General features: G+C 46.2%; 1 protein-coding gene across 1 annotated transcript in view; it reads right to left on the minus strand.

Moving 5' to 3' along the window:
• Positions 1-15924, minus strand: part of BRINP2 (BMP/retinoic acid inducible neural specific 2) — a 100173-nt gene that overhangs the window by 53479 nt on the left and 30770 nt on the right. Inside the window, exon 3 of the mRNA XM_081024588.1 lies at positions 3882-4228. Coding sequence (XP_080880714.1) covers positions 3882-4150 — 269 coding nt within the window. The 5' untranslated portion in view covers positions 4151-4228. The remainder of the gene's footprint in view (positions 1-3881; positions 4229-15924) is intronic.

A 15924-nucleotide genomic window follows, 5' to 3' on the forward strand; every position in this document is an offset into this window, starting at 1 on the left:
CCCTGGGACCAGTCACTGGCTTTTGTAGGACGTCCTAAGGAAGACCTGCTCAGTTGGCAATCTCTGACTTTAGGAGAAAGATCTTTATCTGTGGTAACTCTAAAACACACTGGAAACCATCTAGCTCCCTCAGGTAAGCCCACAAGATCAGTGAGAGGTGTGCCCAGAGAAGATTCATTCATTCTTCAGCTGAGTTCCTCTCCAAGCAGAGAGGATTGAAGATCCAAGATTGAAGGGTAAAGGTTAATGTTCTTTAAAATGGAAAGAAAGAATATTTTTTTCTCCTTCTTACATAGGTTAGTGAATGCTAAGCCAGCAGCAGACATTATCACAAAGATAGAACCCATGGCTCTCATCTCATTACCATTCTTACATTGGCTGAAATTTGTTGAGGACAATCTAATAATAATAGGTAGCATTTATTACACGCTGTTCTCAATGCTTTCCATCAACTAACTCATTTAATTTTCCCATTAATTCATTAGATGGGCTCCATGATTGCCCTGATTTTACAAATAAGGTAATTGGGGAACAAAGAAATTACATAATTTGCCCAACGTTATACAGCTAGTAAGCAGCAGCTCCAGGCTTAGAACCCAGGTCACCTGGCTGCAGAACCTTCACTCTGAAGCACACTTCACTCTGAAGTAGGTATTCGTGTATACCTACACGAATACAAACTTGAGATGGAGAGAACAGTCTCCAGGGCCCAGAGAATAGGCCCAGCGCTATTCTAGAATGGCCAGTCATCTCCTCAAAGTGAGAGCACACACTGATATCCAAACAAGAATGGGTGGGATTTGGAGTTTAAGATTAGAACCTCGCGGTGTAATAGTCATGACCTGTTCACACAGCTAAGAGAAAAGGAGGGTCTCTCTCTTGTCGTGAGAGCTTCGTGTGATTTATCACCACACAGTCTATCCCCGTTGGAAAGTTTTATTCTTCCCCCATCACAGTTCCTCTGCTTTCTTATGTGGAAAGCACACATGGGTACCACTTGATTTCTAGGTACCAAAAGCTTTCTTAAAGAATCGGATGAAAGACCAATTCTGATTGAGATCCAACATTTCACCACAGAACATTTCTGATATCCTCTATAAGCTTTTTTTCTCTCTACCCTTCTGGATAAAATGCCCTTCTGGTCATTGGGCAGAAGCATCACCTTCAATGTATATTTTACTAGTTCTGTGACCCACCATAGTCAGTGTAAGTAAGGTCTAGAATTTGCCAGAGGGAGTTGCCACTAGAAACAAAAGGCGAAGGGATAAGACTGAATTGCCATGGGGTTCATATAGATGCTACAACAAGTATCCATGGATCCACCATTTTGCTGAATAACTAAAGGCAAAACTCCCAGAATGCTCTTGGAGCAACCGTGTGTGACCATTCTCTCGTTGCCCCACCAAAGAGTCACAAATCAAAATGCTGCATTCCTGTCAGAATGACTGGTTACTGTTTCCCCAAGTACAGGTTCATGTGCAATAACTGACCCCAGAGAAACAGAATGGCACAGTGTAAGAGCTTGTCACATTAAATGATCAGAAAACCATTACTGACTGATAGAACGGTTGATGGTGCAGAAGAGATTACAGACACTCCCCATGGACCAGTTCAGAACTGCCGCCCAGGCACTCAGTGGCTGCCAGGCTGGGAGCCGGGGCTTGAGGAGAAGAAAAATCTATTGAGGGGAGAAGGAAACTGATGGTTTATTCCCTCTAGTTCCTATAGCCCTTTGCAGTAGATAGTGGTGTTGGGATTCCCAGCCTGACATTTCAGTTCCAATATGCTTTTTAAAAATACAGTTTTGGTAATAATAGTGCTTCTGAAAGATTTGGGATAAATGGAAAAGTCTAAGGTAAATTAAATCTTGTTTTCCTGTATTAGAGGAATTTGCTGCTTAAACACATTCAAGCGTTCTCTCTCTCTCTCTCTCTCTCCCTCTCCCTTTCTGCCTTCCTCTCTCCCTCCCTCCTTCCTTTCCTCCCCTTCTCTCTCTTCCCCCTCACCCTGCTCTGAGGGATGGAAATATAAATTCTTTGATAAAGAGAAGCATCACTTGAATTTACCTTATAGAAAATTTGCAGGGGGCATATGTCTCGTTTCTTAAATATTTCCTGAAAGTTGAATTAAGCTCTTCTGTTCATCTGCTTCCACCTGAGCAGGTGTAACTCAGCCACTCCCAGCCTGAGTGGGCCACACACAGTCTCTGTGGCGCTGTGTACATTTCCACTGTACTCTTTGGGGGATGGCAAGGACCAGAGCCACAGAAGCAGAGAGAGTGAACTGCAGTCCCCCCTGAGACCAGATAGGTCAAAACATGGTGGAAGAGAAATGGCCTGACAGGAGAGCCGGGCGGGCTATTCCTGAGGGCAGGGTTTTGTTTCTGTTTACCTCTGCACCCACAACTACCAGCCCCCCAAATACCTGATCTTGTCCCTTGGTCTGCATCTGCCTGTGGGAATCATGTACCAGAAGAACGGCCTCTGTAAATAGCTGCTCTTACCATTTGGGAATCTTCCAGTGCTCAACACCTTAACACCTTATTTGTGAGACCCCGTACTAAACTCAACAGATGGCATGGTTATTTCAGAAGTTAAAAGGAAAAAAAACACACACAAACTCTCAGAAACAGAAAAAATATCTCTGCATATATTTTAAGAACCCACACTCTGGGGTCTGATTACTTGGGAGTTAATCCCAGCTGCACCATTTACTTGCTATGTGCCCTTCGGCAAGTTTCTTCACTTCTCTGGACCTCAATTTCCTCATTTATAAACAGGGAGAATAATGGTCCTTCCCACATAGGGTTGTTAGAAGGATTAAATGAGTTAATGTACACAAAGCATGTAAAGGGCTAGATCTAACAAGGTGGCCTCAAACTTGAATATGTTCATATGATTAGAAATGCATGTGCCAAATGGTTAACGATGGCACCTTCTAGGTGCTAAAAGAATAGGTGATTTTCTGGTTGTGCTTTTCTTTGTGCTTTTTCATATTCTCCCATTTTTGACATTAGAAACGAATTTGTAATTGGAAAATCAATGTCTTTGATAAAAGAAAAAACATCAGCGAAGCTCCCAGGGTTGTCTGAAGACTAGGGCAAGGTGAGGAGGACAAGGGAGTGATGCCCACGGGACAAGTGGGCAGTGGGGTAAAGGGGAAGATTGAATTCAGGGATGTACTCGTTTGAATCACGAGATGAGGGTTTTGAGGCCCCTTCTGCTTTGGACATGCTGGTCCGGTAGTGAGGACTATGTCTCTGCGTTGCCCCTCGTCCGATGGACCAGGAGGGTCTCGTGCTTGCCGTTCTGCTAGCTCTGATGCTCCTGAGGCCAGCTTGAAGGGGCCAGGAAGATGCAGCCCATTTCCATGTGCAAGGCCAGTGGAGATTGTGGTGACCACAGGGGTGAGGGCAGGAGAGTGGCTGACCCAGCAGGGCTCCTCAGGCGTCTGAAGGAGGAGCTGGAGCTCTCCTGCCTTCATTTGCATGTCTAGTTAATTATAACTCCTCAAAGTATCTAACCCATTAGTTAAAACCCGGCCCCAGCGTTTGACTCTAACCCCCTGCCGCAGCACCGGCCACACGCTGACTCCGTGCCTCCTGATTTGTCCTCAATTTATAAGCAGCACAGCCTATAAATAGAAACCCTTTTGCTAAGTTCCCCAGGAGGCATCAGCAGGTTTTCCAGCTTCGATGTGTTTTCTTCCTTCTTTTTTTAAACACCAACATGGTAGGTTTATTTTCCCTGCCCTCTGCTCCTGCAGCTCTCACCTCCCGTTCAGTCTGCGGCGTGCCAGCTGGCTTAGCAGCACACCGGCGGGGCCTGCCCAGGTTGGGTTCTGGGGAAAGCCCCTGTCTCTGTCGGGGAGTCCCCACTCACCTGTAAATCCTGTACCTGGTGGTGAAACCCTGGCGGTACCGCTCTACGAAGTCAGCATACTCCTGAGCGCGGTGGAACGGGCCCCGGTCGGTGAGCAGCCAGTCCAGGGGTGGCTGGCCGGTCGAGGAGGCATGCTGCTCGGGGACCACAGCGACAGCCGTGGCTGAGACAGCCAGCACCCAACCGGGGAGGCCCAGTGCCAGCAGGGTTGCCCATGGGGCTGCTGCCGGCCGAAGCCCTCTAAACCGAGTGCCACACTGCCACCTCATGCTTCTCCCGGCCGGTTGGTTTCTTCATTCTCTTGCCACACTCTCCCGCTCTGTGCCGCTCCTCCAGGGCTCCTGGACCTAGAAAAGCACACACGGACGTGTCAGTCAAACACCCTGATCTTATCCCACGGTCCTGCGAGCATCAAACATCACTGGGCTGGACCCATTCTAGAAGTCCTTTCTCTTAGCAACACCTTCATTTAGGCATTGAGCTAAGTGTGGATGTGTATTTTATTTCAATTTATAACAGTCCGGTAGGAAACACCACTGTCATCATTTTACAGATGAGATGACGTTTAGAGAGATTTAGAAGACAGTTGCTTAAGTTCAAGTAGCTCCTAAGCGAAGAAAGCAGAATTGTGAACTCAGGTGGTCTGACTCTGTCTTTATCGTCTATTGCTTCCGTGTTTCCAACGTTGATTCAATATCATCCGCTTCTGCCTTCCTCTCAAAAATGTTCGTGATGTTTCAGTAATAGCCTCAGAGACTGCGTGTTGCCTCTAGAAGCCTGATGTAAGGGGAAGAGCAAGTTATGGCACAGAGAAGTAGCGGCATTCCATCACTGCCGTGAAGCTGGCTGAACTTGCGCAAATCACCTCCCTTCTCTGGGTGTAGTTTTCTCTTATCAAAATACAGAGGCTTTGAACAGCTGATCCCTTGTTTCGTAGCAGGCCCTGCAGGGATGCAGTCAGAACAGGAAATCCACTTGCCCTAACACCATCATCAGAGAGCAGAGACAGTCATACAAAGATACCTGTCACAGTGTCGCTCTCCTCACCGTGGTACCTGAAAGCTCCCCGAGAACAGGGTTGCTTCCTTCTATTCTAGCTCCTGAGAGCACACAGCAGGCCTTCAGACACCCTGCTGGAAGGAATGAATGGGTACGTGCCCTGTCTTTTCTGAGTAGAAGGGAAGGTGCCAGGAAAGACGCCCTTGGCCTTGAGAACCCTTGGCTTCCTCGTGACTTATCACAGGCCTTTGATTTCCAGTGCCTGCACTTGGTCTAAGGATAACCAGTCACCTTTATAAACCTCTGGGCAGATGCAGGGCAGGCTGGTTCACTACTGAGGGGGTTCTTGCAATTGCATTCATTTCTTCAGTCTTTAATTTCTAGCACATGCTGTCAGAGTCTCTCCCATCTGCCCTCACCAGCGCCACTTCAGTGTGCTAGAATGGCTTCCGACCCCTACTACCTGTAATTGGAGGCTTTGAGGATTTGCTTTGGCCTTCAAACCCCAGAGATAGGCTCTCTGGGGATGAAGCAAGGGGTGGTAACTCCCTGGCACTTCCAGAGTCTTGTAAGGGCAGGCAAAGTGGGCCTCAGCTTTTGGTTCGCTCCCTCGTCTGGAATCAGCCAGTGCACTCTGGAGATGTCCGTTGGACTAATGCAAACCCAGAAGTGTCTTCCCTGAGGCTGGGGCCAAGTATAAACCCTGCCTATTCCCAACCTAAAGTCTGGCCTGAGTCTGAGAGGTCCCAAGCCTCAGCATTTGTACAGGACACTCTCAGAAGGCGAGCAATCCCTGCTCCTAAGGATGGAGGCACACAAGCATGAGTGTCTGGACCTTCAGAGTCACTCTTCCACTCCAGCCAGCAGGTATTGACCACCTACTACGTGCTGGGTGATTCTTCCAAGTTGCCCCAGTTAACTCTCACAGTTAGTGTGTTATCTAGGCATTATTATTATAGGTTTGCATTTCACTGGTGCTCAGAGAAGTTGAGCTAGGAAGCTGCAGAGGTAGGAGATGGCCCTAGATCTGACTCCACATCCAGACCTTGCCAGAAAAGGCTGTGCTGCCTAAGAGCTCGAGCAGGCAGCAAAACAGACCTTCGCTCAGTGGGCTGGCTGAGAGGGGCTGAAAGAAGAAGAACGAGCCAACACCCGCCCTACTGGATCTTAAAAGATATAATATTCCAATAATTAAAATATGTGCCACTGGCATGCAAATTGAATGGGCAGATCAATGATGTCGAACAGATAGCTCAAAACTAGAGCTTATTACACATAAGAACTTAATATAGACTTTAAAAAGCATCACAGACTAATTGGGTAGGGGATGGGCTATTTTGTACATCACGTTAGGAAATTAGTTCTAAATGGATTTAAAAACTTAGATATAAAAAATAACACTGTAGAAGGAAGAAAAGCTCCCCAAGTGTTTTATAAGAAGCATGCGTCAGTTTTAAATCAGTGGGACAACTGATACTAAACTAAAAGGAGGAATCAGCCTTGGACATGGGGGGGAGGTAGGCGTTTTCTTTTTTATAGGATATAATCTGATGAGGATGCCGCAATATCATCATTCGCACATTCATCTATCGAGAAACATAAATTGGGGACTAAGCAGTGACGATACAGAAGCGAGTGCTCGGGACATTATCTGTAACTCCACCGCTAGTGATCAATTCCTTTATAAAATATTGCTCTGTTTTTAAAGGCGTGTTTACGGAGGGGAGGGAGGCATGTTTATTTTAGAGACTGGGGCTGTTTGACACCGCAGGTCACGGCTGCCAACACAGATAGGAGAAGGTGCACGGACGTGGTGGGAGGACACGCTGAGAGGCAGGATTCTAAAATGGCCCCGAATGTCCTGTGCTCTTCTGTGCGTGCCCTGTGTAATGCCCTCATCTTACGTGTGGACAGGACCTCGGGCTATGATAGGATACCAGTCCCGTGATCAGGTCACTAATCGGTTGACTTGGAGTTAATCCAATGGGAAAGTTTCCTGGGTGGGCCTGACCGAATCAAGTGAACCTTTAAAAGTACGTAGTTGGTGTGTCAGAGAGACGAGCTCCTGCTGGCCTGGAAGGAAGCAAACAGCTATTCTCGGAATGGTCGATGGGGGCCACGTGGCAAGAGGGTCTAGGTGGCCTCTAGGAGCGGAGAACAATTCCCAGTCAATAGCGGTAACGAAATGAGAATTTCAGTCATATGAGCACAAGAAAATGAATTCTACCAACAACCACAGGAGCCTGGAAGAGAACCCTGAGCCCCAGATAAGAGGTGATCCCTTGATTTCAGTCTGGTGAGACCCCGAGCTGGGGACCCCAGAAACCCAGACCTGGGCCTGCCTACAGAAGCTGCAGGATATTAAATTTGTTGTTTACTGTTTTATGCCACTAAGTTTGTGGTAATTTGTGACACAGGTATAGAAAAGGAACACAGACACCTAAAAGCCAAGGGCACCCATCCCCCATTCTGTCCAAAGCCTGGCCGGGTGAGGGTTCTTCATGCTCCCTGAGAAGCCTAGCTGCTATCCTTGGTGTGAGAAAAAGCCAGTGTGGAAGTTTCTTGAGCAGAGTGACGCTTATTGCCTCCCTTAAATGTGACCATTTCCACACCCCCCGCCTTGACTATGGAGCCCTCTGGGTCAGAGGTCAAGTCTTTGCTTTTGTAATTGTAACACTCACAATCTGGTCCTCAAAAATCTGTAATGCATCAAATGCATGCATTTCATCAAGGGATCACTGCACGCCAGTGACCCGTGTGGCCCTGGTCCAGCCACTGTACCTCTTGATGCCCTGTGCTGTAACACAGCGGTGATGGCCGCCACCTTACCTACGAAACAGGTGTTTTCTAATGGCAGGTGAGAGCATGTGTGAAAAGCTGTGTGCTCTTTGAGAGAAGCGAGCTACATTAAGTCTTCTTGTCATTCTTTGTTTGTCATTATGCTTTCTTGGAGCTCACATTGTGCTGGAACCTGCCTGGTTCTAGGAGTATCGGCTTTAGAATCAAATGGTTTTGATGGCGGGGCCGAGTCTGCTGAGCACAGCAAGAACGCCCGGATTCAGTGCTGGCTGCTCTTCTGAAAAACGTGGCCTTGGGTCACATGGTTTCCGCTTCATTGGCTTTCCTCAGGATCTCAAGGCATTTTGACTTAAAAAAAAAAAATTCTCTTTTTAAGAAAGAGAAGTTTTAAACAGGTATCAAAACTTATTTTCTTTTTAAAGAAAGCCCTACGATATGTTCCTTCATCTTTAAAAAATATATATAATACCTGCATTGACAGTTGTGTGAAAATTAGGCTGCTTAAGGGGGACAGCGTTTGGTCATTTCCTGTTTATGCTCCACAAATAACATCACCAGAAATTTTATAACAGCAACCAGTCAAGCAAATTTTGACTGTCTGAAGTCTCATGACTTCTGGCGGTATCACTAATATTCAACAGCTTACATTTAGCACCTTTCTCATGACACTCCCGGGTGTCATTTTGTCCCAAAGCTGACTGTATAAGTAAACTTCCATGTTACATGTGAGTAGATTTAAAGTAATGGTGAAGCTAGCTCCTTGATGAAAAAGTCATAACTTAATTCACAAAAGCCAAATAATTGCATTTACTGAAACATACTTAAGACAGAATTTTACACCCACCCGAATAATAGATTAGCTTTGGACCCAAGTAAAAGAAGCCCTGGGTTTTCCTGGGTGAGTACATTAGCTCACATCTGTTCATGAAACCATGAATTCAACGGGTTACAGCTTTGTCAGGAGAGAACATCCAGTATAGATGAAACCACATGAGAAGGAGTCCGGGCAGTGTTCAAAGTGGGAGTGCTTATAACAATCTTCAAAATGGGAGCGCTTATAAGAAATGTGTCTTCACCACCCTGAGCTTATCACCCCGCTGAGGACTTCTGGGCACTGTTTTGTGTCCTCCTGTTGGTCTCAGCCTCCATTTATGCTAGATGTGTCAGGAGATAGAGCAATTAGGATTTGGGGCATCAGCTGCTAAATCATGCGAAGTGAGCTAGGCGTCGAGTTTCCTCTTGAAAATGGTGGCAGAGCAGGGGTTACCTGTTGGAGAAGTTAAGGACATGGCGAAGCTATTGCTAGAGGCCAGAAGAAAAAGATAAATAGGGGTCCAAGTATTATTATAATGACAAAATTATTAATGTTGTTAACCATGATCATAAATCATTTAGTATTTGTCTGGAAGTTCCTGCTTATAAAGCATGGATAATAAGCTCACACTTAATCTTCATCTCCCAGATCTTATGTTCCCTTTTAACAGATGGGAATACTGAGGCTAGGAATGGATATGTGAATGGCACTAGATCATGTATTTCAGTGGTCTACCCACTCTAGATCCTATAGTATTTACACCTTACTGCACCACTGACATTATTTCCAGCTATAAAAACATGCAGGCTTTGCCACGTCCGAGTCAGTGCTTGGGGAGCAAGTCACTTCCCTCTGGGAGCCTCCCTTTGGTCAATTGTAAAATACATAAAGAGGTAAGGTGAGCCCTATGGTCCTGCCCAATGGCCAGATTTCATAACCCTATGTGAATACTGTGTTTCCCCCAAAAGAAGACCGTGTCTTATACTAATTTTTGCTCCAGAAAATGCATTAGGGCTTCTGTTCAGGAGATGTCGTCCTGAAAAATCATGCTAGGGCTTAGATTAGGTCTTATTTTCCAGTGAGGTCTTATTTTTGGGGAAACACAGTACAAGGGGCACAAATGTAACAGGAGAGGCACTGAGATTTCAGTCTCTTGGTGGGAGGAAGCTCTGCGTTTCAGAGAGGGAGTGAAGCATGAGAGAAGTGAAGTATAAAGCAGAAATGCCTGCCTGTTGGAGCAGTGACATTTAATAAAGTGATTAGGCAGTGACATTAAATAAGTTTTCAAGCCATTTGAGTGGTTAATTGGCCAACGCCATTGAGGAGATGTTTTCCTGAATAAATCTGAGGGCTTCAGTGTAAAAACTCACAGACAGTGTTATTTGTTCTAGTCATCGTAACAGTTGGATGCAAAAACCCCTGTTTTGACTAGAAAGGGAGGGTGGACAGGAGAAATGACAGGACGTTCTGGGCTGGGGATTCCTACAGGGCGAGGGGGGATGTGGGTGCTGCCAGATCAGAGAGTGTCATTCTGCCGTCTTGTTGGGGTGACCTGCAGCCTCAACGGAGACCAACCCGACAGGGAGCCCCAGGTAGAACTTGAGAGAGATTCAGCAGGGCCCATGATTCCCCCCTGTGACGCCAGCGATATGACACCCTCCTGCCACTGTCCCCTCCCAGCTCTGTGATATGCCCTTCAGTTCCACCCCCAGTTCCAGCTGGCATGAAACTGGCAAGCTATGGATGCATTTCCCCACTGCTCATCAGGAAACGACTTAAAATCGGTGAGGTACCTGGATCTCCTCCTTGCGATAAGTTAGCAATGTGAGTGATCATGTGTGCAAAGGTGAGAGCTCACCGTAATTACTATTTACTAAGTGTCCTTCCATTCATCTGAGGCCTTTCAGAGGAGAGGCTGGGAGAGGTGAAGGGACGGGCTGGAGGCCACTCCACAAGGAACCAGAAATGAAACTCAAGTATTCTGACGCAGACACCCACCGCTCAGTTCTCCTCAGCCTCATCACCTCTGTCCGCAAGTCAATGAGGTATTAAGTGAATTCTATGCACTTGAGGGCTATCCTCCTTGATGGCAGAAAATCTGATGAACACGACAAACCAGCATTTGCTCTCATGGGGCATAAACAAAACATAGGACTTGAGGATCCTGTAATGAGCTTAACAGAATGGTATATACGTGCATTCTCTCTGTCTCTCTGTCTCTGTCTCTGTCTCTCTGTCTCTGTCTCTGTCTCTCTGTCTCTCTCTCTCTCTCTCTCTCTTACTATGTCACACACACACACACACACACACACACACACACACACACACAGCTAGTGACAACAGACCTTGACGATTCCATCCCCTCAGGGCCCCGTATTTATAGGTTCCTACTGTGTGATAACCAGCGCTTTAATCACGAAGGACAGACTCATCTGTTAAATGCAGAGGCCTCATACTTGCCAGCCGGGCATCCTTGGCACTTTTCTTGCTGAGGCAAACTAACTGGCAGGCTTGCCCAGAGCCTTGCATGATAAAGTTCAGGTCACGGTGTGCAGACCAGGAAGGCGCCTCTGCCCCAGAGCTTCTCTCGGGATCACAGGAGTCTCCAGCAGAGAGGGAGAAGGCTCTGCCAATCCAATAGAACCTCTAACTGGAAAGTTGAACATTTCAAAGTCTTTAAAACCTGATCTCCATGCACATTAACTGTTCTCCAAACCATGTCCGTTCTACTCCTTCCTTAAGGAACCTCAGCGGCTCCTCGTGGCCCTGATAACTGATCTGCCTGCCTCTGAGGGCTGCCCCACAGGGCAGGGGGCATGAGCATGCACGATGGAGCCCGAATGCCTGGCGTCTCACGTCGGCGCCACCTCTCTTGCCTCAGATTCCTGATCTGTTAAAAAAAAAAGGGGGAGCTAATCATAGGGCTGTGCGGATTAAATAACTTAATATTTGTAAGAGGCACCTGGCCCGCGGTGAGTGCTTTTGTGTGTTGGCTATTATTTCTTCCAATGCTTCGACATATGTTATTAGAGCCCAATGGAATCCCCAAGGAGGCCCTTGGCACCACCTCATCCAATATGGGGTTGGTTTTGTTGTCATTGTGTTTTCAGGTGAGCAAACTGAACCTGGGAAGGTAAAGTCTCTGCTAAAAAACGTGTCCTCATCAGCCTGTGGGAGTCCCTTGAGGTCACTCGGAGTGACCTCACTGGTCCTCCTCCCGTGGTCCTCCACAGTTGATGACCGCAGGGGCGGGCAGGCCAGGGGCCTTGTGCCTTTATCCTGTGACCTCTGCCACTTGACCCAGATTGTCTAGCTATGGGCCTCACCTTGGTACTCACTGCTGCCTCCCTTTCCTCTCTGTGAGTCTATATATGTCTGTCATGTGTTTTGGACTCATTTTCTCCAAGAAACCTTTCAAAGTGAGGCTCTGACTACTTTGCCTGTGCTCTGTGATTAATTTCCACTTGACCATGCAAGGGAACTGCGAGGAAGGACTGATACCTGATTACCTGGCCCAGTGGAGCTCAGCAGCCTGGAGTGTGTTTGTGGAGGGGAGGTGTATGGAGACAGGAAGAGCAATAACTGATATCTTGGGTTTGGACAGATTTTTGTATTTTGGAATATTTTGAAAACCCCTTACGGAGATTTTGCTACAACTCTCCAATGCAAGCCAGTGATGGAATCCCCTTCGATGAGAAAACAAAGGGCCACGGAAGTGCAGTGAGTTATTCGAGATCACACACTGATTTGGGGCAAAACCAGGACTTGAACCTGGGTCTGTCAATGCTTAGTCCAGAGCTCCTTCTGCCTCGATTTATTTCACGTGTGTCAGTGGTAAATTGAAATTTCCAGAAGTCAGACCCCATGAGTTCCAGAGCTACCATCATCATCATCGCCATTTATGTTTAGATATCAGTTACTATCTGCCAGGCACTGATCTAAAAACTTTCCACTCACTGACGCATTTTATTCTTGCAAAACCCCGTGAAATTGATGTTGTTATTCCCACTTCATAGAGGAGAAAACTCAAGCACAGAGAAACCAATAATGTCCTCCCAAGAAAGTCCTTGGTGCAGTCTGATTGACCTGTAAACCTAAGACCCGCAGGCTTTACTCTGAGAAGGGAGCTGTTGTCACAGGAGGTTATCCTAGATTCCTTGAGGTCACTCTCATTTAAAAAATTACTATGGATTGATGAAAAGTCTAGAATCGTAGAATACAAACAGGACTCACCTACAATCATTTCCCTGGCTTGGATAAGGACATGCAAGCCTCTGCTTTGGAGGAAGCTGTGCGGCTCCTGTTTAGATGGCCTGGCAGCGCAGCCCGATGGGAAGGCTGTTATGTTTCACTGTACTATCTTAAAATGATAAAGTCAAGAATGTTCCCCTAACCTGGGCCCTGGTGGACAACCTACAATTGCTGGTTCCCTGTGTGCCCCTGAGTTACAGTGCTCTTCCCTCAGACCCCCATACCCAGCAGAGCCTGTGCCCAATTCCCCATCCGCCCCTTTTCTGCCCAGTCTCAGAGTATCCCCCTAAGGTATAAGCAGCTTGCACCCTTGCCGGCTCCTGCTCTCAGCTACCCCACTTCCTGTTGTAGGGAGATAGACCTCTCAGATTGGCTTGCTCCTTTACCTGATTCTGAATCATACCACCACCTCTTTCTTTATACATTCTGGCCAACAGGTTAGTCCTCCTGTTACCAAGACAGCCTGAATCATGCCAGTTGGCCCTGCCTCTGGTGCGCACGTCCCTGGAAGGCAGTTAGTTCTATCCTCCAGAGAGGAAACCTTCTCTGTCCTTGCCTCCTGCCCATCAGCCCGGCTTCCATTGCTGAAGCCCCAGTTCAGTCCGCAGCAGAGCGAGCCTCTGTGTACACAGAGGATAGTTTACGTGTTTCTCTCGGGCCTGTGAAACCAAAATAAACCTAAACCAATGCCATAGAAATTGCTCACCACTGTGCAGGCTGCAGAACCGAGGTGGGGTAGTCTGCAACGTTATTCTTGCTCTTAGCTTTCTGCCAGGCCTGTCACCGACTCTGAACTTTTAGCCCAAGTTCTGCCTGATGTGAGCCTTGGCATGGGCCAGAATGTAAAATGATAAGGCACTGAGCTGTGCCAAACAGCACGGAGCTCTTTAGATGTTGCAGATGCAGCTGTGACCAGCAAACGCATTGTTTCCGGGATTGTGTTTGTAAATATAAGAGTTGCCCGACAGCTTGCGGAATTAAATATAGATGCTACATCACAAACTCTAGCTAAAATAAGCTATATGCTGCTCGATGAATGTCAACAAGTACACTGAGAAAGAATCATAGCCCCTTTTTGAAGCGTGGGCCAAAGAACCCATCCCGAAGTGGTTTTCTTTGTGTTTTAGGTTGTTGGGTTTTGTTTGTTTGTTTGTTTGTTTGTTTTGTTTTGATGATAGTGACTTTCCCCTCATAGACTTCCCCCCACCCCCATAGGCTTTTGACTGATACTGGTGAGCAGCTGGAGGGAGGGGGAAGAGATGAGATGGGTGTAATCCGTGAGGTTGCAGCCTGGGTGTGGTGTGTATAGTATGGTGATGAGCCAGCTTGGAGATTACCAGGAAGATGAAGAAATCCCAGTCAGTTTTCTGGGACTGCTGGCCTTGGGGCACCATTTCTAAAAGTGTGGTCCGAGGCCCACTGGTGGCGGTTTGGAAAGACCTTCTGCTGGAGAGCAAAGCGTATCCATCACTGCGTGTCCTCTCTTCAGTTCTTGAACCCAATGATTGTCCTTCCCTTGCATTGATTTCTACAGGTTGCTAGTATGTTAGTCGCCTCTTCCATTAATACTGGCAGGTTACCTGAAGTGGGTATTCCTACACTAAGGTCAGCACCCTGGAAGAGTGGACGGAGCGCGCTGATTCAGTCTTCACCTAAGAAGGCGTGTTGCCACGTCATTCTAGGTGTCAGTGCAAAGCCCCCACTGCCCTGCCCCGATCACCAAAACCCGTGCAAAATGAAGGGTGCGGTGACCTCACGGCAACCTCAGTGTTGTCAAGACATTAAGGTTTTCCTGTGTGGACTATTTGGAATGTATGCAGTCGCTATGTTGTTGCCAGTTTTATCTATCTCTTTGTTTGTTTGCTGGGTTCCTCTCCAATTCTTTAACACCAAGGGTTTTCTCCACTAAAAAGTGGAGCTGTTGACGTAGCCTGCAGTGATTTGGGTACTGCCTGGAGATTCTTGTGCAAAAAGGTATAAGAGCCTCCAATGGAAGGACTAGGGTCATTCTTTAAAAATATCACTTCGGACTTCATTCTGGCTCATGCTGCAAATCAAACCCTTTGGAAGATGTGGTAGTAAGTTTCCCACCTCCTTCCTTTTAGGAAATTTAATAAACATCTGCTCCTTCATCCAACTAATGTTTACTGGGCAGAGAACAGTCCATTTAGCTAAAATGTAAAATGCATGAAGGAGACGGTGGGAGAAAAGGCCAGAAGGTAATGCTGGGGTTTCTTTGAAAGAAAATGTTAGTGTAGATTCTTATTATAATTCTCTTCTGACAAGCCTTATTAGCTAGAGTCACATTAGGAAGACGGAGCTGACCAGCACTTGTATACGTCCGTAACTCAGTGATAACCGAGGCTCGAATCAGCGATTTCCAAGTCACAACGAAGATTACATTACGTGCAGCCTAATTTTATATTGTATCATTGATCTTCCATCCACATCTTTGGGAAAGTAGTATAAAGTAACTCTATTAAGAATTTTAAAGATCAAATCAAATATTCCATTCTTCAAACAAGGAAACATAGAATATAGTTAAGACAGCCAATTTTTTGTCAGAAATACTTAATGCTGTATTTACATTTGAGATCATTTACAGTTGAAAAAAACAAATTCACATACCCAAGGTATTCCAAGCATTTTCTCATTTTTTTTCTAATAACTGAATTGAGTATAAGTTTTAAAATTTAAATTAATTAAACTTAAAGAAACTTTAAAACCTTCGTTTCTTAGTTGCATGAGCCACATATTAAGTGCTCTATATCCACATGTTTCTAGTGGCTTTCATAGTGGCCATCACAGGGCTGGGCAGACCCATGATTTCTTGGCTCCTATGTGTTCCTGTGCACACACATTACTTATCCCATTTCCAAACATGAAGACATGCTATAACTTTAAGAGAAGCAGTACACTCTTTTTTAAAACTTATTGTTTCAATTATAGTTAACATACAATATTATATTAGTTTCAGGTGTACAACATAGTGATTAGACATTTATAGAACTTATTAAGTGAACATCCTGAGAAGTCTAGTCCCCATCTGACACCACACATAATTGTTACAATATTATTGACTATATTTCCGATGCTGTACTTTACACCCCTGAGACTATTTCGTATAACTGCCAATTTGTACTTCTTAAGTGCCCATGGATAGACAAATGGATAAAGATG

The sequence above is a fragment of the Rhinolophus hipposideros genome (genome assembly GCF_964194185.1).
Source record: "Rhinolophus hipposideros genome assembly, chromosome: 19".
Lineage (NCBI taxonomy): Eukaryota > Metazoa > Chordata > Mammalia > Chiroptera > Rhinolophidae > Rhinolophus > Rhinolophus hipposideros.